The sequence below is a fragment of the Stegostoma tigrinum genome, chromosome 38 (genome assembly GCF_030684315.1).
Source record: "Stegostoma tigrinum isolate sSteTig4 chromosome 38, sSteTig4.hap1, whole genome shotgun sequence".
Classification (NCBI taxonomy): domain Eukaryota; kingdom Metazoa; phylum Chordata; class Chondrichthyes; order Orectolobiformes; family Stegostomatidae; genus Stegostoma; species Stegostoma tigrinum.
The window spans coordinates 12,407,975-12,434,832 of NC_081391.1; the positions used below are offsets into that span (position 1 = coordinate 12,407,975).

General features: G+C 44.8%; 1 protein-coding gene across 3 annotated transcripts in view; it reads left to right on the plus strand.

Annotated features, from left to right (window-relative positions):
* The window catches only part of LOC125447312 (complement C1q tumor necrosis factor-related protein 6-like), a 44,360-nt gene extending 17,862 nt beyond the window's left edge, over positions 1-26,498 (plus strand). For all 3 annotated transcript variants that reach the window (XM_048521629.2, XM_048521631.2, XM_059640606.1), the window contains exons 2-3: positions 11,287-11,548; positions 19,678-26,498. In XM_048521629.2, the coding sequence (XP_048377586.1) occupies positions 11,287-11,548; positions 19,678-20,225 (810 nt within the window). In that variant the 3' untranslated portion in view covers positions 20,226-26,498. The remainder of the gene's footprint in view (positions 1-11,286; positions 11,549-19,677) is intronic.
* Positions 26,499-26,858: the final 360 nt, after the last annotated feature.

The window sequence follows — 26,858 nt, forward strand, 5'->3', positions numbered from 1 at the left end:
AGGCCAAGCAGCAACAGAGGAGCAGGAAAGCTGAAGAAGGGTCCCAACCCAAAATGTCAAACTTTCCTACTCTTCTGATGTTGCTTGGCCTGCTGTGTTCATTCAGCTTCACACCGTGTTATCTTAGTCTGAGATTATGTTTGGCATTGATGTTTGGACCAAAGGGTCTGTTTCTGTGCTATATTACTCTATAACCTCCTCTGGCAGCTTGTTCTGTACACACACCACCCTCTGCATGAAAACATTGCCTCCTAGGTCCCTTTTAAATCTTTCCCCTCTCACCTTAAACCTATGCCCTCTAATTTTGGAAATCCCCCACCCGAGGAAAATGATCTTGTCTATTCACTCTATCCATGGCCCTCATGATTTTATAAACCTCTATAAGGTCACCACTCAACCTCTGACACTCCAGGGAAAATAGCCCCAGCCTATTCAGCCTCTCCTTGTAGCTCAAACCCTCCAGCCCTGGCAACATCCTTGTAAATCTTTTCTGCATCCTCTCAAGTTTAATAACAATGTTCCTATAGCAGAAACAAATTGAATTTAATCTAACTTAATTTAATTTAATGAAATTAATTGAATGAAATTTCTGTTCTACAGCTGACCTTAGCTTAGCTGATAAAGTAACTGTGTACATCAATCCTAACAGGGATTGTGTGAGGGAGTCCTTGCATTGGTAAACTGATTTTTAAAGATAGATTGCTCTGAGCAATAATTAAGCAGATTGTTAATCAGTAAGGGAGGGGTCCTGTTGTGGGACAGTGGTAGTCTCCCTAGTCCTGGATCAGGAGGCCTGGTTTCAAGTCCCACCTGCTCCACAGATGTGTCATAACATCTCTGAACAGGTTGATTAAAAATATCTGGAAACTGAAAGTTAAGTCTTTTGTGCTTTTACCTTGCATCAGGAGGTTCAGGTACATGTTCCATCTGCCCCAGAGGTGTGCTCGCATACAGTTTAAGGCAAAAAAAAGGGGGAAAAAATCAGTATGAAAGGGACCCTCTTCTGGCACAGGGGTAGTGTCCCTACACTTGGACTGGGAGGTCTATGTTCAAGTCAACCTGCTACATTGGTGTGTAACAATATCACCAAATAGATTGATTAGAAAAATGGGTTAAACAAATAAATAGATATTGATAAGGCAGGGGACCTCTTATGGCACAGAGGTAGTGACCCTACTCCTTGACTGGGAGACCCAGGTTGAAGCTCCACCTGCTCCAGAGGTATGCAATAACATCTCTGAACAGGTTGACTAGAAAAATTAACAAAAATAATTAGTAAAGGAATCAAGGTTTTTGGGGGAGAAAGCAGGAAAGTAGAGTTAAGGATTATCGAATCAGCCATAATCTCATTGAATGGCAAAGTAAACTCGATGGGCTGAATTGCCTATGCTGCTCCTATATTTTATGGTTTAATGAATCCATTATTATCATGTCATACGGCAATCAGGAGGTCATTGAAGGTGAACAAAATCAGCTTTAGTTTATTTTTATTGTCCTAACAAACCTACTACACCAACAAAAGGTTTCTGAAATATATTGGAGAGGCACAGCCAAAAACCTGGTGGTTAATACGAAGAAAGATGGATCAGAGTGAACTGAAGTTTAGTCAGAAAGATGGAGGGCTTTCGGAAGGTTTTGAAGGAGAAAAGAAAGCAGATGGAGCTTCATCTTCTAGAAATGGGATTTGAGATGATTCAACCCGAGCTACCAAAGGTCAGGTGCAACAAAGGTAAAGGATTCACATGTCAGATTCAGGGGGGCACTCAGATAGCAGGAGGATCTTGAGAAGGTTTCAGAGATAAGGAGGAGGGTAAAAATAGGAACAGTTTTAAACGTGAGGGCCAGAATGTTTCACTGACAATGTTAAAAGACTAAGAGCCACATGAGGACCGCTCTCATTTGAGAGGGTCAGCTGGTGGTGGTTTAACCTGGGGGTCACCATGTGCCTCAGACAAAGGCAGAGTGAGACAAAGTGGTAACGCCAGCCGGCACAGGAATTGTTGGTGGTATCACTCTGCATTTGGCTGATGTAGATCAATGAGCACAGGGGTGATCAAAATGCTTGGTTGTATTTTAAATGAATTGAAGTTGAAGAAAGGATAATATCGGTGGGGGAGGGGGCAACTTTTTCTATTATTGAAATAATAAAGTACTTTGGTGCGTTCTGGTGAGATGCTTGTTGTAATGTGAAATCTACACTCTTGTAAGTGAACAGTGAAACATTGAACATTGCTATGTGCAGAGGATGGTAAAGGGGACATCTTACCTGGAGACTTATAGACTTGGACTCTAGTTCCATGTGGCCTGACATCCCCAAGGCCTAGCACTTCTCCCTCATGCTCAGTAGCTGGGATTAGACTAAAGTTCTTTTATTCACTTCTGGTGTCTCTGGCTGGGCCAGTATTTATTGCCTCTCCCTAGTTGCCTTCAAGAAGGGCTGAGCCGCCTTCTTGAACCACTGCAGCCCACGTGTTGCAAGTAGACCCACAATGCCATTAGGGAGAGATTTCCAGGATATTAACCCAGTGACAATATTCCTTTACTCCACAATGATAAGGTGCTATACACATGCAATTTCTTGATATCTTCCTGATGTTCCTGATGACTGGGGAGTCCAGAGCCACGGGTCACAGTCTAAGGGCCTGGGGTAGGTCATTTAGGACTGAGATGAATAGAAATATCTTCACCCAGAAAGTGCTGAGCCAGTGGAATTCTCTGCAACTGGAAGTAGTTGAGGCCAAAATGTTCAGATAGCAAGAACTGCAGATGCTGGACTCAGAGATTACACAGTGTGGAGCTGGAGAAGCGCAGCAGGCCAGGCAGCATCAGAGGAACAGGAAAGCTGATGTTTTGGGTTGGGTCCCTTCTTCAGAATTTTTGAAACTTCTGAAGAAGGGTCCCAACCCGGAACGTCAGCGTTCCTGCTTCTTTGATGCTGCCTGGCCTGCTGTGTTCCTTCAACTCCACACTGTGTTATATCTGAGGCCAAAGGTGGATTGGCCATGCTAAATTTCCCATAGTGTTCGGGGTATGTGGGTTATGGGGGGAATTGGTCTGCGTGGGATTCTTCAAAGGGCGGTGTAGACTTGTTGGGCCGAAGGGCCTGTTTCCACACTGTAGGTCATCATCTAATAAAAAACATTGAATGTGTTCAAGGAGGACTTAAGTACAGTTCTCAGGGCTAAAGAGATCAAAGAAAGAAAGCAGGAATAGGGGGCTGTGTAGGTCGATAAGCCATGATCAAACTGAATGACAGGGCAGGCTCAATGGGCTGAATGGCCTAATTCTGTACCTTTTTCTTCTACATTTGCACAAATCTTTGGGGGAAAGCAAGTTCTTTTGCCAGTTTAAATCATAAATGTCTCATTGAATCTGTGGGTTCTAAAGATAATGTCCATTCTAAGAGCCAGCAGGAATTGAGTCCCTCAGCACCTTCTTGTTTGTGAGCTGGGTTCTCTTTGTTCCTTCACACACATGGTGACATCAATTCTGGGCCAGGGATTAAGCCAGGTGCTAGGAGATTGACTCACTGTTGAGTGCCAACAATGTGAGAGGACTTTCTGCGTCTAGTACGAGGAACCTAGGCCTCAGGCTCTTCCTGGTCTCTCTCTCAGCCAACCTGAAACCTTCAGGTCTACAAAAGTAGAGTAACATGACCAAAACGCCACCCATCACTTACAACTACCACCAGCTGGATTCATCGCACTGTACAATGAAAAAACCTGAACTAAATCCAGAGTTTAATGAAACTCATCCACTGGGAGTCTAGATTGAAAAGTGAAATTCTGCATGCTAAAACTGAATACAGGTTGATGTTGGTTTATTCGATGTAAAAAGGAATTCAACAATTTTTCATATTGTTATCCCCCTCCTCAGAAAAGCTACCTAATGGATATTGTAGGATAGATCATAGAATCCCTACAGTGTGGAAGCAGGTCATTTGGCCACAACAACACTCTGAGGAACATGCCACCCAGACCCATTCCCATATGTCTAACCCACCTAACCTAAACATCCCTGGGCACTGCAGCTTGGCCAATCCACCTGAACCTGCACATCTTTGGACTGTGGGAGGAGACCAGAGCACCTGGAGAAAACCCCACACAGACACAGGGAGGTTGTGCAAACTCCACATAGACAGTAGCCCAAGGCTGGAATCAAACCCAGGTCCTTGGTGCTATGAGGTAGCAGTGCTAACCACTGAGCCATCATACACCCTTTGGATACCTGTGAAGAGTAGTTGTCCATTATTTCATGCAGGGCACACCAATAATCTCATTCATAGACCTCTTCATCAAGTAGATTGTTCATGATTTAATACAGAGATGCAGTACTTACAACCATGCATTTTTTGCTAGGTGGTGGAACAGCAGCTGTGATAAAGAACACAGTATCCTGAACTTTATTAACAGCAATGTGAATTAAGATCAAGGATGAGAAGGTGAACTTGTATAAAGATTCTGGATCGGCCTCAGCAGTAGAAATGTGTGCATTTCTGGGTGTCAGATCCTCGGGAAGGATGTGAAAGAAGGCATTGAGAGAGTGCAGAAGAGATTTATGAGAATGGCTTCAGGGAAGAGGAACATCAGGAATGAGGAGAGATTGAAGAGTATTATTTTCCTGGGAAAAGAGAAGGCTGAGGCGAGACCCAAAAGAAGTATTCAAACTCATGAGGGATTAGTGTGAAGCAGTTCCCACTCATGAAAGGTTAGAGAATAAGAGGGCATGTTGGTTTAGTGGTTAGTACTGCTGCATCACAGCACCAGGGACTTGGGTTCGATTTCAGTCTCAGCTGATAGTTTGTGTGGGCTTCCTCTTAGTGCTGTGGTCTTGTCTTAACGATGTGCAGGTTAGGCCTGGTTGGTCATGCTAAATTGTCCGGGGATGTGCAAATTACCTGGGTTAGCCATAGGAAATGCAGGGTGATAGGGTAGGGGTGTGGTATTGGGTGTGATGTTTTTCAGAGGGTCGGTGTTGACTCAATAGACTGAATGGACTACTTCCACACTGTAGGAATTCCAAGTAATTGTCAAAACATGCAAAAGTATGAGGAAAAAAATCTTCTCACAGCCAGTGGTTAGGGTATGGAACGCAATGCTGAGAATGCAGTTTCGAATGAAATATTAAAATGGAATTAGATTGTTATCTGAAAAGGACAAATGTGCAGGTTTATGGTAAGAAGGTAGAACTAAGGGAGAGTCAATGCAGACACAATGCCTTCCATACTGTAATAACCCTGGGATTTGCCTGGGTTCGGCCGTAATAGAGGCTTACGGTCACAACAGTTGCTCAGATATGAATAACTGCCACACCACGCCAAACATTTTTTTTCCCAAGCACTCAGGATCCTATTATTCATAGCACCCTGAAACAATAGGATGCTCTCCTCCCTTATCTCTTCCAGTTGAATATTTCTGCGCATCTCTTCTTCCTGAGCTTTTCCAATTCCTATTGGTGTCTGGGCCTCCAGCTCTGGAATTCCTTCCATAAACCTTTTGCCCTCTCTACCTCACTTACCTCTTTTTGAAATATTCCTTAAAGCCCACCACTTCGACTAAACTTTAGTTCATCTGCCTCTGAATTGCTCATCGTCATATTTTGTTTCACAAAGATCCCGCAAGTTGCCTCTGAGCACATAGAATTGTTGTTGCTTACCCTGCAATCCAGATTCTTACAAATGATTTTTTTTTGTTGTTCTTTAGAGCTCAAACTAAAGATGCGGATTTATTTTTACACAATAAAAGTGCCTGACAAGGTTTGCCTTATTTCCTGAGTTTTGCCTTTATACATGTGTTATTCAGGATGATGCATCTTCTGTCTATATAGAAATTAATTTTGATGTCTTTATTCCTCATCTCACCTTGTTGAATGTTCTTGCTTACGTATCCATTAATAATGTTTCTAAAGAATTGGGGTTGAACATTCTCAAGCTAGAAACAAGGAAAGGCTTACATTTAAAATCTTAAGGCATCAGAACACAGTTTACAAAAGCCAATGTATTGCTTAAAGGTAGCACAGTGTGGAGCTGGAGGAACACAGCAGGCCAGGCAGCATCAGAGGAGCAGGAAAGTTGAAAGTTGATTTCTTCAGATTTCTGAAGAAGGGTCCTGACCTGAAACATCAGCTTTCCTGCTCCTCTGATGTTGCCTGGCCTGCTGAGTTCCTCCAGCTCCACACCTCGTTATCTCAGACTCCAGCATCTGCAGTTCTTGCTATCTCAGTATTTTTTAAAGGGCCGTTATTGTAGGTGATCTTTGTTTGCTAGTGGCATAAACAGAAGCATAATCATGGCTGGATGCCTTGTGTTAATGAAATTAATATTGAGGGATACGTATTGATGCAGCACACTGGGGAGAATTTCCCGACCAGAAATGGGATTTATCACAAGTATAAAAACCAGATCCGAGTTTACTATCTCTTCTTCAAGGATGGCACCTCCAGCTGTTCTACAACACCATGTTACACAGGAATGTAAGAGCTGGAGTAGGCTATTCAGCCCACTGAGCCAGCTCCGCTGTTCAACCAGCTCAAATGGAACACCTATCTCAACATCAGTTACCTGCGCTTATCTCCATATTACAAGACGTGATTAATCTTCCAACTCATTGGAAGTGAGAAGAATGAAGATGGATCATTATAAAAATATAAAATTAAGAAGGGACTATACAAGATAGAAGCAGGGAGGTTGTTTCCACTGGTGGATGGAACCAGAACTGGGGGTCATAGCCTCAAAATAAGGGGGAGCGGATTTAGGACTGAGCTGAGGAGGAAATTCTTCACCCGAAGGGTTGTGAATCTGTGGAATTCCCTGCCCAGTGAGGCAGTTGAGGCTGCCTCATTAAGCGTTTTTAAGGCAAAGAGAGATTTTTGAACAGTAAAGGAATTAAGGGTTACGGTGAGGAACAGGTAGTGCAGCCAAGTCCATGAAAAAATCTGCCATGAGTGGAGTGGGCTCAGTGGGCCAGATGGCCTGCTCCTGCTCCTATTTTATTTGTCCTTGTAAAAATTAGTGAGCCCTGTCTTCAAATTACTCAATGGTTATGTTCCCACAGCCCTCTGGGATAAAGTATTCCCAAAATTCACCACCTTTAAGTGAAGCAATTCCACCTCATCTCGGTCTTAAGTGACTTGTCCCTTATTCCAACTCTGGTGTGTTAGCCTGAAATTGAGCTCAGGTCTGTGCAGTGAGAGACCTGAGCTCACAGTCCTTTGATACAGAAATGAGTGTTGTACTGTCCACCGAACCACAGCTGACACTGCAACATGCCACAACCCCATTATGAGCACTTCAAGATATGAATTTCAGCACCGGTGCAATTTCAAGGAAGTTGCCAATTTTCCAACAGTGTGTGGATTATGGAAAACAGCACAACCTCTCGGAACACTGAGTATTTACCACCGGCCACATTTGCAAAACTAAAAACCCAGTGTCCGACCTGAGATTTAACTCTGCAATAGGGCAGCATTTGCTAATCAATCCTAACTCAGCACAACCAACCAATTTGAGGTTTTCTAAGGGACAAAAACAAAGTTGCTGGAAAAGCTCAGTAGGTCTGGCAGCATCTGTGAAGGAAAAAGAAAATATTCTGATTCTTTTTCTTCATAGATACTGCCAAGTCTGCTGAGCTTTTCCAGCAACTTTTGTTTTTGTTCCTGATTTACAGCATCTGCAGTTCTTTCAGTTTTTATTGACGTCATCTAATGTGTTTGCAATGTGGCTTACTTACTCTTGATAGTAGTTACATATCTCCATGATCTGGGACCAGTGCTCCACAGTCAAAAGGACCATGTCCAGGCTATGAGCCTTTTGTGAATTAAACAATTCTTGAGGGACAATAGTTCCCTGATGCAATCTCTGTGGTAACACCTCAGCCAATTAGAATCTACTTTATCAATTGGTATCCTTTTCTTGCGCACAAAAGATTTTTGCTTCTTTTGAAGTTTGACATTCTTGCATTTATTCTGATGTGTGGGCAAGGGGGAGGGGTGTAGGTAGAGAGATTCGACAGTGCGCCTCCTTTTCCAGCAATATCTTGAGCAATATCTTAAGAAAGAGATAGATAGAGCTCTTAAAGGTAGTGGAATCAAGGGTTATGGAGATAAGGCAGGAACAGGATACTGATTGTGGATGATCAGCCATGATCATAATGAATGGTGGTGCTGACTCGAAGGGCCGAATGGCCTACTCCTGCACCTATTGTCTATTGTCTATTATGAGCACACAACAGATTTTGTAACCTTAATTGCAGTGGGGTTGCTGTGGAATGATCAGAACTTCAAATGGCTCAAGCTATTTGATCCATGTTATTTGCCCCTTTAGGGAATAAAATGTCATAGGATCCTTACAGTGTAGAAACATGCCCTTCAGCCCAACATGTCCACACCAACCCTCAGAGCATCCCACCTAGACCCCTTCCCCACATGATCTACACTGCCCCGACCACAATGGGGCAGTTTAGCACAAACAATCTACCCATCCTGCATATTTTTGGACTGTGGGAGGAAAGCCACACAGACACAGGGAGAAGGTGCAAATTCCACAGACAGTCACCTGAGGGTGGAATCGAACCCTGGTGCTGTGAGGCTGCAGTGCTATCCACTGAGCCACCGTGCTGCTTTGCGGAAAGCTTGCAAAATTGTGAGTGTTGACATTTATCATTCCAACCTTGCTGTGGAAAATGTAGCTTTGATTCCCAGCAGCCCTACACATCCATCTCAGCTGCTCACATGATAACACCACATAGCAAAAAGTCCCATCACAATGTCTTTCTTGGTCAGTTTTGTGCTTAAGTTCAGGTCTTGTGGTAATTACTAATTAACTAATGGAACTGGTGCAGATGAAAGGAAAGACCACCTAACTGAGCAACCATTGCGAGAAATTGGCATCACTCATCCTACTCATTGGGATACAGGAATTCCATAGGCCTTTGTTGCAATAATGTATTTAGTGACGAGAGGTTCTGCAAATTAATAGCTCTTCCTTAAAACTGGATAGTTCTCAATCAAGTAGTAATTTCTCATGCTCAACATGCTTCTGGTTTTAAAGAGTAAGATGACGCTTCTTCACGCGAGTTTGTCCCTTCTGCAGCACAGCTCATAGTCATCTTGTGACACAGTGGGAAATGTTCCCTGCCTCTGTACCAGAAACTCTGGGTCTGTGTGCCAGCCTAGGACCCTGGGGGGGGCCGAGGAAGGTGCACTCATAATGCGGCCAAAACAGGTTCAGTCATCAGACTGCAAATTCTCCCGGCAGGAGCGGGAGAGATTCCAGGCCAAGTGGCAGAAAATTGAGCCTCTACCATCACCATCAGTAACTCCAGACTGCAATATGGATGTTATACTGCATGTTACTGAAGCAACTCAGGCTTCCTGCATGCCACACTGCACCCCTCAAAACCTGAATCATTTGCTTTCCCATTATGGGTGATGACCTAATGGTATTAACATGGAACCCCTATAGTGTGGAGGCAGGATATTTGGTCCATCAAATCCACACCAATCTTCCAAACAGCATCCCACTCAGAATCACCTTGCTCCTGTCACCGGCCACGGCCAATCCACCTCACCCGCACATCCTTGGACTGTAGGAGGAAAATCATGCAGACACAGGGGAACTGTACAAATTCCACACGGACAGTCACCTGAGTCAAACCCGGGTCCCTGGTGCTGTGAGCCAGCAGTGCTAACCGCTGAGGCACTGTGCCCCCCCAAAGTATCACTAAACTATTAATCCAGTAAAGTTCTGAGGGACGATCACCGGACCTGAAATGCTAACTCTGATTTTTGTTCTTCACAGACACCTCCAGACCCGCTGAGCTTTTCCAGCAACTTCTGTTTTTGTTCCTGATTTACAGCATCCGCAGTTCTTTCGGTTTTTATTAATCCAGGAACCCAGGCAATGTTCTGGGGTCCTGCAATCAAATCCCACCATGGGAATTTGAATCCAATTTTCTTAAAATAAAAAAGCCTGGAATTAAGAGTCTCACGGTGACTATGAAACTACTGATGTTCATCAGAAAAGCCATGTGGCTTCAGGGAGGAAAATTTACTGCCCTTCCCCAGTCTGACCTACATACGATTCCAGGCCCACAGCAATGTAATTGGCTCTTAATTACCCTGTGGGCAATTAGGGATGGGCAATAAGTGTTGGCCTAGCCTGTGATTCCCACAACGTCGGAGCAAATTACTGCAGATGTTGGAACCTCTACTGAAAACAACAAATGCTGGCGATCACAGCCGGTCAAGCAGCAGCAATTCTGATGAAGAATTATCCAGACTGGAAAATGTTAACTCGCTCTCGCTGCCTGACCCACTCTGAGCTCTAGTGTTTGTTCTTTTCAGTGATACCTATGTCCTGTGATTGAATAAGACAAAAGGACCACCCGCCTAGAATCAGCTTGAAATTATTTTGTTCAGGGTGGTCAGACTGTTGGACCTTCTGGTTATCTCAGAAATTGTCACAATTCCAGGGGTGACAGCGAAAGCATTTATTCTGCTCAGAGACAGTAGGAACTGCAGATGCTGGAGTCTAGGCCCGAAACGTCAGCTTTCCTGCTCCTCTGATGCCGCTTGGCTTGCTGTGTTCATCCAGCTCGACACCTTGTTACCTCATTTATTCTGCTCATTTCCAATCTCGTCCGATTGGATTTGGTTCCTGTGGTCCAGCCTTTCTGACCTGGAGCCTGGTGTGATGGGCCTGGAGTTACAATCGCCAACTTGTAAGTACCAGCTTCCACTTCATCGATTCTGACAGGTGAGGAACTCGTGGCAACATGAGCAAGGATGCCTGACATCGGTTCCCAATCCACACATCCCGTCTGAAGTAGAGAAGAAACAAAGTATAAATTCAGAGTGAGTGCTAACAGCTCTAACTGAAAGCAGAAATAGGAAAACAACATCACAGGAAATATTAGTGGACAGAATTCACTGTCTGCGAGAAGGTCCTTGTTTAAATAAAAGCAGAGGTTTCTGGGCGAACTTAGCAGGTCTGGCAGCGTTGGTGGTGTGAAACTTTTCAAATCTCTTCTTCAGAACCGAAGAATGCTGAAGACTTTGCACTTGAAAAGTTAACTATTTCTCCCTCCACAGACCAGCTGAGCTTCTCCAGCGTTCTCTGCATTTCTTCCAGGTTTGCAACATCTGCAGTATTTTTGCCTTCTTATTTCCCTAAATTCCCCGAACTCGGGTAGGAAGCTGGATGTGGAAAAGATGGCTGGATAGGTCACAATGCCATCGGTGTTGCCATTGTTTTTAACAAAACCCTGACTGTCTCTTTGTGCGTTGCAGTTAGTAATGGTGGCTAGAAGGCTTCTGGGGCACGTCCTTATCTTCATCTGTCTGACACCCACAAGTGGAGCCCCGTCCATCGAAAATACCGAGGAGGAGCCTTCCACTCAGGACAAATGCGTCCGGTGTTGTAATCCACATGAATACCCAGTGCATCCAACCACAAAAACCAATCCAGTGCCAGGCCCGCACCAGACCGGTTATTACCCACCATATCCCATGCCTCACATCCATCCGCACATCAATATCACCATTCTCAAAGGTAAAAGCCGGTTTTGAGTTCTTAGCTGTGAGTCTTGGAACTAATTTGTAGATGTTTCCTTTCTTATGCGTGGGAAAAGGTTGCCTTTGGCTTGATTGACTGGTGCTTCCTTTAACATGTTTCATGTGGGGGGGGGTGGGGGGATCTTGTGGACACAGTGGCCTTGCCTCAGAGATCGAAGCTCTGTGTTTGAATCCCATCTCAGGGCCTTAAAAATCTCTCTCCTCTCAGCTTAAAAATGTACCTCCTGGTCTTGAAATCCTCCCAGTTCTAAGGAAAAAGACAACTATCATTAACCTAATCTATGCCCCTCTTGATTTTACAAGCTTCTATAAGGTGACCTCTCAACCTCCTACTCTCCAGAGAAAGAAGTCCCAGACTATCCAGTCATTCTTTATAGCACAAAGCTTCCATACCCAACAACATCCTCTTCTGAACCTTCTCTAGCTTAATAATATCCTTCCTATAACTGGGAGACTGTTTGGCATGGACTGGCCAGACCGAAGGGTCTGTTTCCATGCTGTATGACTGTCTGACCTGATGGATAAGGAAGATGTGCTCAGTGTCCCTCTAATTTTCTTGCCCAGGGTGCAGCCCACTGAGATCCAGGCAATGCCCAGAACGAGAAAAAAGGCTACAATTGCAGTGTCATCAGCCTGGGTGGGTGCAGCTTGGAGGAAGTGCTGGATGATTTCATAATTGGGCCAGGCAGGATGAGGGACAACCTACAAATACTTGCAACACCCCTCACAATGCAATAAGTGTCTCCTTCTCAGTTGTATGATGGGAAAAGTTTCTACCATTACCGTCCAGAGCTTCAGACCATAACGTGCGTGTTGCCATAGTAATCTGAACACCCTGTGGGCCACCAGTGAAGGTAAACTCTTTCCAGACCGTAGGTTTGCTCTCTTAGAGAGAGCACTGGTGGTGGTTTAACCTGAGGGTTGTCATACCTCAGGCAAAGGGGAGAGGTGGAGAAGGAGAGTGATTCATGGTAACCTCAGCTGGTGATGGGAATTGAAACCATGCTGTTGTCATCGCAGGCCAGCTAAGCCCACTCGAATAACATATTACACATGGAGCGCTAGAATGGGAGGGTAATTCAGCCCATTTAGTATGTGCTAGCTCTTTCCAGTTCATCTCCTTTACCCACAACATCTCCCACCCTCCTCCTTCTCCATGGTCTTGCAACACTATCTTGTCACTACAGTACAGGAAATAGCTCTCACTCAAAGCTAAATGACCACATCCAGTAACATATTGAATTTCCAATTCAATTGGAATTGGCTCTACGTTTGCATCATTGATGGTGAGCCTGGTTCAAACTGACAGGTGAAAGAAAGCAAGGCTCATGAGGGGCTCTATTGGTGCAGGATATGTCCCTACCTCTGGGCTAGGAGGCCCACTTTCAAGTGCCCACCCAGATATGTCGTAATGTGTCTGAGTGGGTTGATTTAAAAATAAATCAAATGAAAATCAGCCATGGATCATTAGGGACGCTTGTGCTGTAGTGGCAGCGTCCATATCTCTTAGCCAGGAGGCCCATGCCCAAGTCCAACCTTCTCTACAGGGATGTAAGCATATTTCTGAGCAGGTTGAGTCGGAGATATTAGCCACTGCTCAGTGAAAGGATTCAGTTATGGTGACAAGATAACAGTGTGGAGCTAGAGGGACCCAGTGGGCCAGGCAGCATCAGAGGAGCAGGAAAGTTGATGTTTTGGGTGGGGCCCCTTGTTAGAAACAGCTGGGGGAAGGGGGCTCTGAAATAAATAGAGGTGGGGGCGGTGATAGCATTAGATAATGGAGTGGATAGATGGGAGAGAAGACAGACAGCTCAAGGAGGCGGGGATGAAGCTAATAAAAGTGCTTGTAGGTAGATAGTGGTTGGGATTGGTCAGTGAGGTAGGAGGAGCCAATAGATGGGAGGGAAGAGGGACAGGTCAAGGGGATGAGAGGGGGAGCCGATCCTGGGATAAGGTCGGAGGTGGGGAGATTTTGAAACTAGTAAAGCCCACATTGAGTTCATTGGGTTTTTGGCTTCCAAGGCGGAATATGAGGTGCTGTTCCTCCAGTTTTGGGGTGGCATCGTTGTGACACAGGAAGAGGCCCAGGAATGGACGTACCCCTTCCCCCCACCTCCCAGCTAATCCAAAGGTTGTAGGTTTAATTCCGACTTTAGAAATATAAACCTGAAATCTTAGACTGACAATGCAGTAAAGAGGGGCTGCTGCACAGTGCAGGGGCTGCTGTCTTTCAGATGAGACATTAAACTTAGCCCCTCCTAGGTAGATACAAAGGATCTTGTGGCATTATTTGTAGGAAGGAGCTGAGGATTGCTCCCTGAGTGAAAAAGTTATTCATCAACCGACGTCATTAAAACAAATAATTAGGCTGTGATCAAATTAGCTTTTTGTGACTACATCTCAAGGATTGATTTATTGCAAAGTGCTTTAGCATCCTGGGGGTAGGGAAATGTATCACATATTGTCTCTTCCATTAAATCAATTTGAAAAGTCAGCCTGCAACCCTCAAAGTACCAGCCCAGCACTTGAACACTGAGACCCCAACCAAAGAAATGCGATAATATTTTCAATCTATTCACCTTTTGCTTTGACCTGTAGAGTTCTTGTGCATGTGAGCTTACCACTGGTTCTCGTTGTTACCTCACTGTTAGACAACGCCTGTTGTGCTCGCCACACAGTGTTTTTAGTTTGTATACCCTGCAAAGGACTGTGAGTCGCCTCATAATAGTAATATGAAATGATCTTTATTGGTTATAACACAATAAATAATATAATAATGATTATACTACAAATGAACAATTAATATGATAAATCTGACAATTAAAACTGTAAATTAAATTGAGTATCTTGTACTTAACTGAACTTGGAATGATCAAAAATCACTACACTAGACCTTGGCGTTGATCTACATGGTGATGGCCATCTGGTCTTTCTCTCCCGGTGGTCCCAGGGTCTCCTTACAGTTGTTAGTCTTGAGTTACCACTCCCCAGGGTGCTGTTGGGGTGATCCTTACCCTTGGACGCTTCCGCGCTTCCTTTAGGAGGATCTTCCATTCCCACCAATGGATCCGTCTGGAATGGATCCCCCCGATTGACTGGACCCAATCAGGCAGTGCCACGCGGATGGTGGGGTGGTCTTTGGTCCTCCATTTCTGAAAGTGCCGGGGGCTCATAAGTGAGGCTTCCCAGAGAAGAATGTGAGGTGTCCCCTTTGTTCTGGAAACAGCTCGGCCTGCCCTATTGTCTTGGTAACCAGGCTCAATCTATTGAGTATTGTGCTATTCTGCGGCTGCAGATTGTTGATTTCAATGTCCTTGCACAAATACTTTGGCCAATGCTTAGCTTGATTTCCCAGCATGCTTGGTGTATTATCCAATCTTGCCATTTTGAGTGGCCTGTCCGGCTATAACCGTAGTCAAAACAGTTGAAATCCGTTCTTTGCTGCAGCAAAGGTATTCATTTGCATGCAGTTCTGGTCGCCCCATTACAGGAAGGATGTGGAGGCATTGGAAAAGGTGCAGAGGAGATTTACTAGGATGTTGCCTGGTCTGGAGTGCAGGCCCTATGAAGAAAGGCTGAGGGACTTGGGTCTGTTCTCATTGGAGAGAAGAAGGCTAAGAGAGGATTTAATAGAGACATACAAGATGATCAGAGGATTAGATAGGGTGGACAGTGAGAGTCTTTTTCCGAGGATGATGACTTCAGCTTGTACAAGGGGGCATAGCTACAAATTGAGGAGTGATAGATTTAAGACAGATGTCAGAGGCAGGTTCTTTACTCAGAGAGTGGTAAGGGCGTGGAACGCCCTGCCTGCCAATGTAGTTAACTCAGCCACATTAGGGGCATTTAAACAGTCTGTGGATAAGCAGATGGATGATGATGGGATAGTGTAGGGGGAGGGGCTTAGATTAGTTCACAGGTCGGCGCAACATCAAGGGCCGAAGGGCCTGTTCTGTGCTGCATTGTTCTATGTTCTATGTTCTGTAAATATGGGCTCAGACTGAAAACTAAATTCCCTCTTGCTGTGCAGGTGTAGATAAGAAAGCAGAGTTGGGAGAATTGTGATTGTTATTACAGAGATCACCTGCCAATGTTCTGTCCTCTATTTGAATAGGTGAATTCAGTGTGGGTAGTTTACTCAGGGCTTTCCAGGTGAAAATAGATGACAAATCTTCTTCCTTTTCCCCGGTCCCCAACAGCTAGCCCTCAACTAACAGCATTAAGTTATCAGCTTTAACCAAATCACTGGCCCTTCTCAACATCCTTCTCAGTGATCACAAATTAGGAGCATGCGTGGGCCACTCGACACCAACCTGTACACCATTTATGAAGATTATGATTGATCTGGCTTTGGCCTCAGTTCTGCACTCACCTCCATCCTCCATCAACTCCCGCATTAGCCAAGCCACCCTTAGAGAGCAGATGTTTAGTGTCAATCTAACATGAGAGGTCTAGACTGAAGGGTGGCATACTTAAAACAGAGATAAGGAGGACTGATTGCCCACGAAGTGAGCAGCACGCTAGTCCAGCGGTTAGCACTGCAGCCTCACAGCGCCAGGGACCTGGGTTCGATTTCCAGCCTCGGGTAACTGTCTGTGCAGAGTTTGCACATTCTCCCTGTGTCTGCATGGGTGTGCTCTGGTTTCCTCCCACAGCCCAAAGATGTGCAGATTAGGTGGATCGGCCATGCTAAATTATCTGTAGTGTTCAGGGGTGTGTGGGTTATAGGGGGATGGGTCTGGGTGGGATGCTCCAAAGGGTGGTGTGGACTTGTTGGGCCGAAGGGCCTGTTTCCACACTGTAGGGAATCTAATCTAACAGGCTATAAACCTGTGGAATTCACTATGTGGTGTACACTGGGATAATGAATATATTTAAAAAGAGGATGGACAGATCTTTAATTAGTCACAATTATCTCCACAAAGGCTAATATCCCATTGCCAACTCATCCTTTATTTGCAGATGCATTGTATATGACAGTGACCCAGTTAGCTCAGAGCTAGCTCTCAGAGTGAGAAGAACTCCTGACGCTCCTGTTTATATCTGTCAGCCAGGGCTCCCTGATTGGACCAGATTAACAACCCCCATCAGGAAACTCATATTCTATGAGGTCCATCTGGCTGACCTTCTTAGCGTCACAAAACATAGGCTGAAGAGTTATGAGGAGCAGTAGGAAAATAGAGCTGAGGCCAATATGAGATCAGCCATGATCGTATTAAATAGCGGAGCAGTACCAAGGGGCTGGATGACCTAACCTTTCTTCTAGTTCTTATGTTGTCTCCACCTCTTACACTAAACATATTCGGTTTCCAGCACTCTCTGGGGAAGAAAGTTTCAGAGAATAAATACAGCCCTGAGAGGAAGACATTCTCCTCGTCTCTGTTGGTTCCTAAATATATTCCTTTCTGATCTTTCACCTTGTACTGAGCTGGTAATTGGAGTTTTATTGTGATGTCTCATCTGAAAGATAGATGATCACTTTTATGGGACATTTGATGGGGTCAGATGGAATATATTAAATTGCCAGTGTTGCCTAATAAAGGAGAGTGGGCGGTGGGAATATAATTCACTGATGTACGTGGTTCTTTTTACAGGATGACAGATTTGAAAAGGTCAATAGGATTCACTTCAGTGTAGAATACGATTCAAGTTAAACACCAAGGCTGCTGTAAATTATAAGATGCCAACAGTAATCCCCATGAACTGTCATCATCTGATGGAATTACACAGATATTGCTTCCATGTTACACAGCGCAAGCAGTAACTCTAGAAGATTTATGTAAAAAGTACTCAGGCAGAGATCAAGCTAAGGAGGAGAATGTTTGCATTGGAGACAGTTCAGTGAAGATTTATTTAGCTGATCCCTGGGGCTTGTCTTATGAGGACAGGTTGAGCAGGTTGGACTCTAGAAAGATTGTTTGATTTGATTTATTGTTGTCACATGTACCGAGGTACTGTGAAAAGTTCTGTTTCGCTTGTAGATTGTACCATATAAAGTGCATTCGGGTAATAGGATAGAGCGAGGAATAGAGTGTTACGGCTGGAGAGAAGGTGTACAAAGACTGAGATCAACAGTAAATTTAAGATTTGAGAGGTCTGTTCAGAAGTCTAAAAACAGCAGGGAAGAAGCTGTTCTTGAATCTGTTGGACGAAAAACAAAGTTGCTGGAGAAACTGAGCAGATCTGGCAGCACCTATGAAGGGAAAACAGAGTTAACGTTTCGGGTCTGGTGACCCTTCCTCAGAACGCATCTATTGAACCTGTTGGTATGTGTGTTTAAGCTTTGATTAAAACACACAAGATTCTGAGGCAGCTTAATGAGGCAGATGCTAGCTGCTACCCCTGAGAGCAGGTAAGAATGTAGAACATAGTTTTAAGATAAATAGACTCTATTTAGAGAAATGAGGAAGAATTTCTGAGGGCCATTTGGAATTCTAACCAACACCACCAACCCCGTACCCCCCCACCCCCCCACCCAAACTCCAGAGAGCAACACAGTCTAGGTAATTAGGAAAACTTGACGTTGAATTTGTGATCGACAAGGGAGCTGGGTGTTTCAGGAGGGCATCAGACAAGAAAGTTGAGTTAAAGCCAACAGCAGATCAGCTGTGATCAAAGTGAATGGTAGTGCAGGCCCAAGGGGCTGAATGGCCTGTAGATCTGGAAGAGATGATGCAAACTGCAGCAGTAAATTGACAGCTGGTTTTAAGGACTCACACTTGCCTGGGCGTGATACTGGTAGTGAGGACGCCGTGACAAATTGTGCTGGCATTGAGCCATGTTTGAGCACAAAATGGAAGTGCTACTCCTGACTGGAAATGTGAATACTCTCCAGCCCCCTGAGTCTGAAATCACTTAAAACTGTGGGACACCTGTCCTTTGTAAATGTCTAAATAAGTCTTTATCATGGAATTGTTGGCTTGGCAGCGGGGGCTGTCAGTGTTATCTCTGAGTCCAAAGCCTCCAGGTCATGCTTGTTGACAACCGGATGGCTAGTTACCAACTTCTCTCTCGGCGAGGTGAGCTCTTCGCCCTGCTGCTCCCCCACCCCATCCCACTAACGCCCTGCCCCATAGAAGGGCATGAGTGTTAGGAACACAGGAGAAGGTGGAGGCCATTCAGTCCCTTCTGTCAGTCCATTAGATCTTGGCAGATCTCCATCAGTCAACCATGGTGATCTCCAAGATAGCTGCTCGTGCTACCTTGTAGCATTTCCCACCTCTACCAGTTTGAGGGTTATTTCAGCTAATTTATGCCTTCAATCCTACATGGCCTTGGGCCTTTTTAAGTGATTAGTGGTTGAGAATACACTACCATGCGATTTCCACAGAAAAAGCGCTGCCCTTAGACAGCAGGAAGGTTTACTGTGTGATAGCAACCAGAACATTTGTTCAGGCATTGTGATGAGGATCTTATGGATCCTAGTACAGCTTGGATCATTGAATCCCTACAGTGTGGAAGCAGGCCATTCGGCCCTTGACTCCACACATGCTGAAGAACATCCCACCCAGATCCACAACTCTACTCTATCCCTGTCATCCTGCATTTCCCATGGCCAACCCACCTAGGCTACACATCCCTACACACTGTTGGCAATTTCCCATAGCCAATCCACCCCAACCTGCACTCCCCTGGATACTACGGGCAATTTAGCATGGCGACTCCACCCTAGCTTGCACATCCTTGGATGTGGGAGGAAATCGGAGCACCCGGAGGAAACCCACACAGACACAGGGAGAATGTTCAAGCACTACACAGACAGTCACCTGAGGGTGATATTGAACCTGGGTCCCTGGGGCAGTGAGGCAGCGGTGCTAACCTCTGAGCCAGCATGCCATCCAAAGTGATCGCAGTAGGACTCAAACCTACAATTGTATGACAGTGCCCAGATTAACACCCAATTCAGATACTTTATCTATTAGCCCAAATGGTCTGCTCTGGCTATTATATCTTACACCGGTGATTCTGATGTTGCCAAGTTTTGTTTTTAACCATCAGTTTCCATTCCAGTCCAATCTACGCCTCCCATCCACAGCTCCACTCCAGTGTGTTTGGGGTATAGTCCATGGTAAAGGAGAGTATTGACAGTCTTCTCTTTCTTTCCAGGGGACAAAGGTGAAAAGGGCGAACGGGGGCCGCAAGGGAAACATGGCAAGGAAGGCCCAATAGGAATACAAGGCCCAATGGGGCTTAAAGGAGACCGGGGTCAGGCAGGAATACCTGGCGATTCATACAAGCAACACTACTCGGCCTTCTCTGTAGGCCGCAAGAAAGGACTACACAGCAGCGATTACTATCAAACCCTGGTCTTTGACACGACCTTTGTGAACCTCCACGGCCATTTCAACATGTTCAAGGGCAAGTTCTACTGCTACATCCCTGGCATTTACTACTTCAACCTCAATATCCACACGTGGAACTTTAAGGAGACCTATCTCCACATCATGAAGAATGACCAGGACATGGTCATCTGCTATGCACAGCCCAGTGACCGCAGCATCATGCAGAGCCAGAGCATCATGCTGGAGCTGCAGGAGAACGATGAAGTTTGGGTGCGCCTTTACAAGCGGGAGCGGGAAAACGCTGTCTACAGCGATGATGTTGACATTTATGTCACCTTCAATGGTTATTTGATAAAACCCAACCTGGACTGAGATACATCTTCATTTCTTCCTTTCTCTCTTTCTCTCTCTCTGTCTTCTCTGTGGAGAAATATTGTCCATTACTTGATAAAACCAACATGGACTAAAACACCTTGAATTCTTCCATTCTCTCTCCTGTCTGTGGAGAAATATTGTCCATTATGTGATAAAACCCAACATGGACCAAGATACATCTTCATTTCTTCTGTTATGTCTCTCTCTCTCTCTTTCTCTCTCTTTCTTCTTTGTGGAGAAATATTGTCCATTACTTGATAGAACCAACATGGACTAAGATGTCTCTTCATATCTTCCATTATATCTCTCTCTCTCTCTTCTCTGTGGAGAAGTATTGTTCATTATTTGATAAAACCCAACATGAACTAATATTACTCTTCATTTCTTCCATTATGCCTCTCTCTTTCTCTCTCTTTCTCTCTCTCTCTCTCTCTCTCTCTGTCTGTATGGGAAAATATTGTCCATCGGAGGGAAGACCATTAAGTTATAAGTGGGACCATTTCTGCAGCTACCCAATTTAAAAAGACTTCATTTACCTATGTGGAATCACCCATCTTCTTTTTCTTTAGCCACATTGGTGTCAAAACAAAAGTATACTTCTTTAAAGCAGTGCTAAAAGGACTAAAAATAATGTGTAGATTTAGGGCCTGCATTTTTCTTCTCGATAACAGACCCAGTGCAAAAATTTCACATTTCCCATGGCAACTAAGTGTTCATGTGAAACACAGTTAAGTTTGATGAACAGGGTGTGCAGACACACACTAGGCCCCATTTCAAAATCAGAAACTCTGCACAGTTCCCTTTTAATAAATTATGAGCCTACATCCTCAAAATGCCTTTCATGGCTTCAGGAAATTCCAAAGTGCTTTGCGGTGAATAGGCTGATGTTGCAGGCCTCTGCGGTAACATAGAAATGCAGCAGCACAGCAGGATCCCACACCTAGCCGCATCATAGCGGCCCATTAGGGGGACAAGAGCAACATGTCATGGATGCTGGAGACCTGAACTAAAAAAATAGAGCATTCTTTCGAAAACACAGCAGGGCTGGAAACTCCTGTAAAGAGAGAAACAGTTAACACTTCGACTCTCATTCAGAGTCAATTTGACTGTTTTGTGGAACTTCCTTCATGAGTTGGTTGAGAGATAAATCAGCATGGATACTACCTACTCGATGAAATGGTGCTATGGTGTTTTTCACATTCTCCTCACAGATATATTACCTCATCCGTAAGAAAAAGGGCATCTTTGACAGTGCAGCAGTCCCTCAGGGCTGGCCAAATCGGGACCCATGTATTCTCACATCAGCTGAGTTACCATGAAAGACCCTCCTTCTCAAACAAAAACCGAAATAACTGTGGATGCTGGAAATCAGAAACAAAAGCAGAAGCTGCTGGAGAAACTCAGGAGGTCTGGCAGCATCTGTGGAGTAAGAAAGCAAAGTTAACATTTCAGGCCCAGTTGAGTCCTTGTTTCCTCTTCTCAACCTTGCCCAGTGATCCTCAGATTAAACCATTACCAGTTGTCTCTCTCTCTCTCTAATGAATCTCTCTCTATGGCCCGATCGACGATGGTGACTTTGTCTGTATATTCAGGGTGGACTGTACCAAAGGGAAGATATATGTTGTATGTAGTGTTGTTAATCAGCATTTTTATATGCATATACTCTCTGTGTGGTATTGTGTATTTTCCACATCTCACAAAAGTGCAAATTGCTAAGTGTGCAACAGATTTCTTCCTCAAACATTTTAAAATACCTCTGTGACCATGAGTGATCTGCACCCATGCTTGTCCCAGCTCAGCATTGCCGCTGTTTGCTCCCTTTGCTCAGTGCTCGTGTCCAGTCTTAAGCAATCAAGCTCAGACAGCATGGACAATTTACCAAGCTTTGAACAATGGAACGCTGCAGTGGGATTACTGTATTTGTTCTTTAACAGAGTGCTATCACAAACATGTCAATTTGTTGCTTTCCTCCAACCTCAGAGCTCCACGCTGGCTAGTTTCCTTTTGCGGAGGTTGAAAAGGGACAAAATTATCAGTCAGGGTCAGCAATGGACAGATATGCTGAGTGCCAAACCCACTATGATGACTCCGTGTCTGGCCAAGAGAAAAATCTGATACATCTTCCAAAGAACTCCCATAATGTGGAAGCAGGTCGTCCAGCCCACCCCGACCCTCCAAAGAGCATCCAGGCCTGCAGAACCCTGCATCCGCCATGGCTAACCCACTTAGCCTGCACATCCCTGGACACTAAGAGACAATTTAGTGTGGCCAATCCACCTAATCCGCACACATTTGGACTGGGAAACTGGAGCACCCAGAGGAAACCCATGCAGAGAACGTACCAATTCCACAGATGCCCAAAGGTGGCGTCAAACCCAGATCCCTGGTGCTGTGAGGCAACAGTGTTAACCACTGAGCCACTGTGCCTCCCTTGCCAGGCTACATGACTAAGCCTGGCCAGCACTTAATAATTTACAAGCATCCGTCCACCTGGAAACGCCTCAGCAACAGCAGTTACCCTCCAATTGACCTTGGCATGTACGATAGACCAAGTTTTCCAAAGCAGGAAATTAGTGTCCTGCACATAATTTTAATTCATTTTCTTCTTAAATAGCATACCAATAAATGGTGCGCAATACCACACTCATCTCTTGGGCCACTACCTCTCACTGCGCTCCGAGTTGCATTCATTGGGCACATGGATTGGGGTTTCTCCAGGAATGTGGCCTCATTTGGTCTACTGCGTGCCTCCCTCTACTGTCTACAGAGTGGGCGCACTTTCAGAGGTGGGAGATTACCAGGGTGGGCAGGGTGCAGGGTTGGTGGTACAAAGGCAAGAAAAGGACCTTGGGGATCATTGCTGGAATTTCTTAATGGCCAGTCTGTCTCCAGTCAGGTTAGAGTGAGACTGGGAATATTTCTCTCAATCAGATGGAAACTGTCTATCAAAGGGAGAGTTCAGAGGGTGGGAGGTGAGGCTGTTGCATGATTTCCTCCTTGCGGGTCAGCTATATCAAAGAATAAATCTTTATTCTTTTCCTTTGGTTTTCTTTACCTGCTCCTCATCTCAGGGAGTGGCAGATCCTGGAGTTTAGCTCAACGGGGTTTAGCCATTCCACATGACTCATGGTGCGGAATTAGATGTTCTGGTTTGGTGTTTTGCTTAAGAAATCGGTGCAAGAAATCTAAGTTGGTTTTCAATGTGTGAGACAGTGGAGCGGCACTGTTGTTTTGATGAGATATTAAGCTTAGGCCTGACCTTCCCATTCAGGAGGATCCCATTGCGCTGTTCAAAGAAGATTTGAAGAGATGTCCCTCATGCCCTGGCCACGATTTATCCCTTATCGCTATCACTAAAACAGGTTTAGTCAATCCTAGCTCTTCATGGGAGCTTGCTGTGTGCATATTGGCTGCCGTCCTTTGATGTTGACCACACTTCGAAAGGGTTTCACTGACTCTAGATGTGCATTATGCACATCCTCAAGTGCTGTAGAATTGCAGTTCTTGGTTGTTGCAGTAGGCCAATGGCTGTACCCAGTTCTCAGGCTCAGAGGACAATTTCTCAGAACTTGACTGCCTTCACACGGCATCTGCAGCCGTTTGCTCTGCAAATAGGTTCCCCCTCCCAGACAATGTTTACCTCCTCCAGTGCCTGTGCACTAGCGATGTTCTCCAAAGAAGGGCATTGTGGGAGTACATCCTAGTGAGGCACGTCTGCTCCTCTTCCCTCATCTGCCGACCTCAACGAGATGGGTTAATGGTTCAGGGGAAGGAGTAAGTTTCAGTGTTTCCTGTTCTACCCCAAACCAGGAGAGTCTACTGTCTGGTCTCTTAGCAAAAAGCAGCTCCCCTGGCAATAGCTAATATGGCTTTGAAATCAATTATGCTGTCAATCCTACTGTCAACTCTCTTATTCACAGCATTTTGTCCTCATTAAGGGCCACTATCTTACCACATTTATATGAGTCAACGGATATTTGGGCATCTAATTATCAAACTAACCAATACTGAAAGCACATCGCCTGTCAGGAGTCACCATTGTCCCATACCACAGCTCTCTCATCGGGGAGAGAGAGAGAGAGAGAGATAGCTGGTGGTGGTTTAACCTGAGGGTCACCAAGCGGCAAGGTCGAGAGGGTAGGATATTCCTGATAACCTCAGCTGGTGATGGAATTGAACCCACACTGTTGGCATAACCCAACATCAGTTATCATCGTCCAATCAATTGAGTTAACCAATGCCCTGCTATATTGAAGTGTACAAATAGTTACGTATGTCTCAGAGCAGAGATGACACTAGCTTGTAAGTATACAATAAGATTATTCACAAATTTTAAAGAATTTCTGCAAACAGGACACATCCACACTCAGGCTTATAGTTCAGCTTCTGCCAGCTTTCAGTGATGCCTATTTATTTTGCTCGAGTCCATACCTGAGTTTAATCAATCAAGTCCAGTGAACGTACATCAGTTCCTAGACTCACTTCATCAAACATCAAACAACTAGACACCACGCATGGTGTAACAAAGGTGCTCGTTTCCAATATGTGTAAAACAATGTCACAAAGTAAGTCTTAAATTGAGGTGTTAGATCACCCCTTACTGTCTATTTCATATTCAGCTGGTGAATGTAGGTTTTGATATGTATATATAAGTCGATAAAACCTGGAATTCCCTTTCTGCTGCTCTGTCCTCTTTTTTAGGTGCTTCCAAAAACCTACCTCTCTGACAAAACTTTTGGTCACGTATCTGAACGTGGGCTTAGTGCTAAATGCTGTTCGATAACACCCACATCAACAACTTAGGGTGCTTTACGACATTAAAGGTGCTACATAAATGCAGGTCGCTGGTTGATGAGATGGAGGGGTTAACGCCTGCAGATGACCTCGTGGTCTGACTGCCATCCCAGTGAGGCAGACAGTTACCACATTACACACAGGGCAGAAGGCTGAGGCTACGGGAATATATATGGGACCACAGAGTGAGTCACATCATTCAGAGATGAGTGGATATTTGTGTCTGTGTGGGGAGGGGCGGTTAGGTGCAAGGTTAAATGCGCTAAATAGGTCATCTGTTTAACCAGCGGCAGAGCGTTTGTCTAAAATAATGCAAAGAACTGCAGATGCTGGAAATCTGCAGCTTAAACAGGGAAATCGCTGTAGGAGAAAAATCGCAATTAATGTTTCGGGCCCAGTGACTCTTCCTCAGAGCCAAGACGTTAATTTTCTCCACAGTTGCTGCCAGACCTGCTGTGTTTCTCCAGCCATTTCTGCGTGTGTTGTAGACTATTTGCCAATGGGTCAGCGTATAATCTGAATGGTGGCTTTTCCATGGGCAGGGCACATTTTGTGGCAGCTGAATCAAAAGCTAATTTTTGTTTGCAAAATAGTTCCGATAGATTTGGTGACTTTTCTGTCAGTAGCAATCCACCAGATGTGACACAAAGTGTTTTTTCTCTGCCTTTTTGTTCACAGACGCAAGCTTTGCTGGCTAGGTCAACATTTATTGTTCATCACAAATTGCCCAGAGGGCACTTAAAAGTCAACTGCATCGCTGTGGGTCTGCATTTCCCTTATGGTTTGATTTATTATTGTCATATGTACCTCGGTACAATGAACAGTTTTGTTTTGCTTGCAGTTACAGGCAGATCATAACATTAAAAGTGCATTGGGGCAATAGAACAGAGAGGAATACAATGTTATGGCTGCTGATTAAAGTTCAAGCTGGAGAGGTCCATTCAGAAGGCAAATAGCAGCTGGGAAGAAGCTTTTGAAGCTACATGTAGGCTAGACCGCGAAAAGATGGCAGATTTCCTTCTCTGAAGGACATACTGGAGCAGGGGAGTTTTTATGATAATCACATGGTCACCATTTTCTTTATTGAATTCAAATGTCACCATGAGGTGTTGATTTAGGAAGTCACTGGTTTATCGGCCTAGTGACATTATCGCCACATCTCCATCTCTGACCTGTGTGCCCACCGTTCTTGTTCAATTCACAGCAGAAGCAACGATCCAGTGGAAATCTCAGTCATGAGTACCCCATGCATTCCCATTATCTCCGCACCACACCCTCAGGCTCTGGAATGCCATGTTTGAACTTTTCTGCCTTTTTCTCTCTCTCACTCTTGCCTCATGTAAGGAGCTGCTTTAAACCTACCTCTTTCACCGAGCCTTTGGGCACAAGGGTTAATGTCTTGTTTTTGAGCTCAGTGTCAATTATTGTCTGATTACACCCCTATGGCTTGCCTTGGGACTTTTTTTACTACAATAAAGGTGCTACATGAATGCCAGTTGTTCTTGTTTTTCTTTCAATTGGAACATATGCACATATTTTTAAGGCAACTGTTGTCAAAATAAATCAAAGTACCATTGATCAGAAATTGAACCAGTTGCTTCAACAGCAGGTCAGAGAATTCCCACAGTGCAGATAGAGGCCATTCAGCCCATTGAGTCTACACTGAACATCTGAAAAGTATCTTACCCTATCCCTGTAAGCATTTACCGCAGCTAATCCACTCAGCCTTCACATTCCTGAATGTTGCACAGTAATTTAGCATGGCTCATCCACCTTGACCTGCACATCTTTGGTCTGTGGGAGGACACCGGAGCACCCGGAGGGCACAGGGAGAAT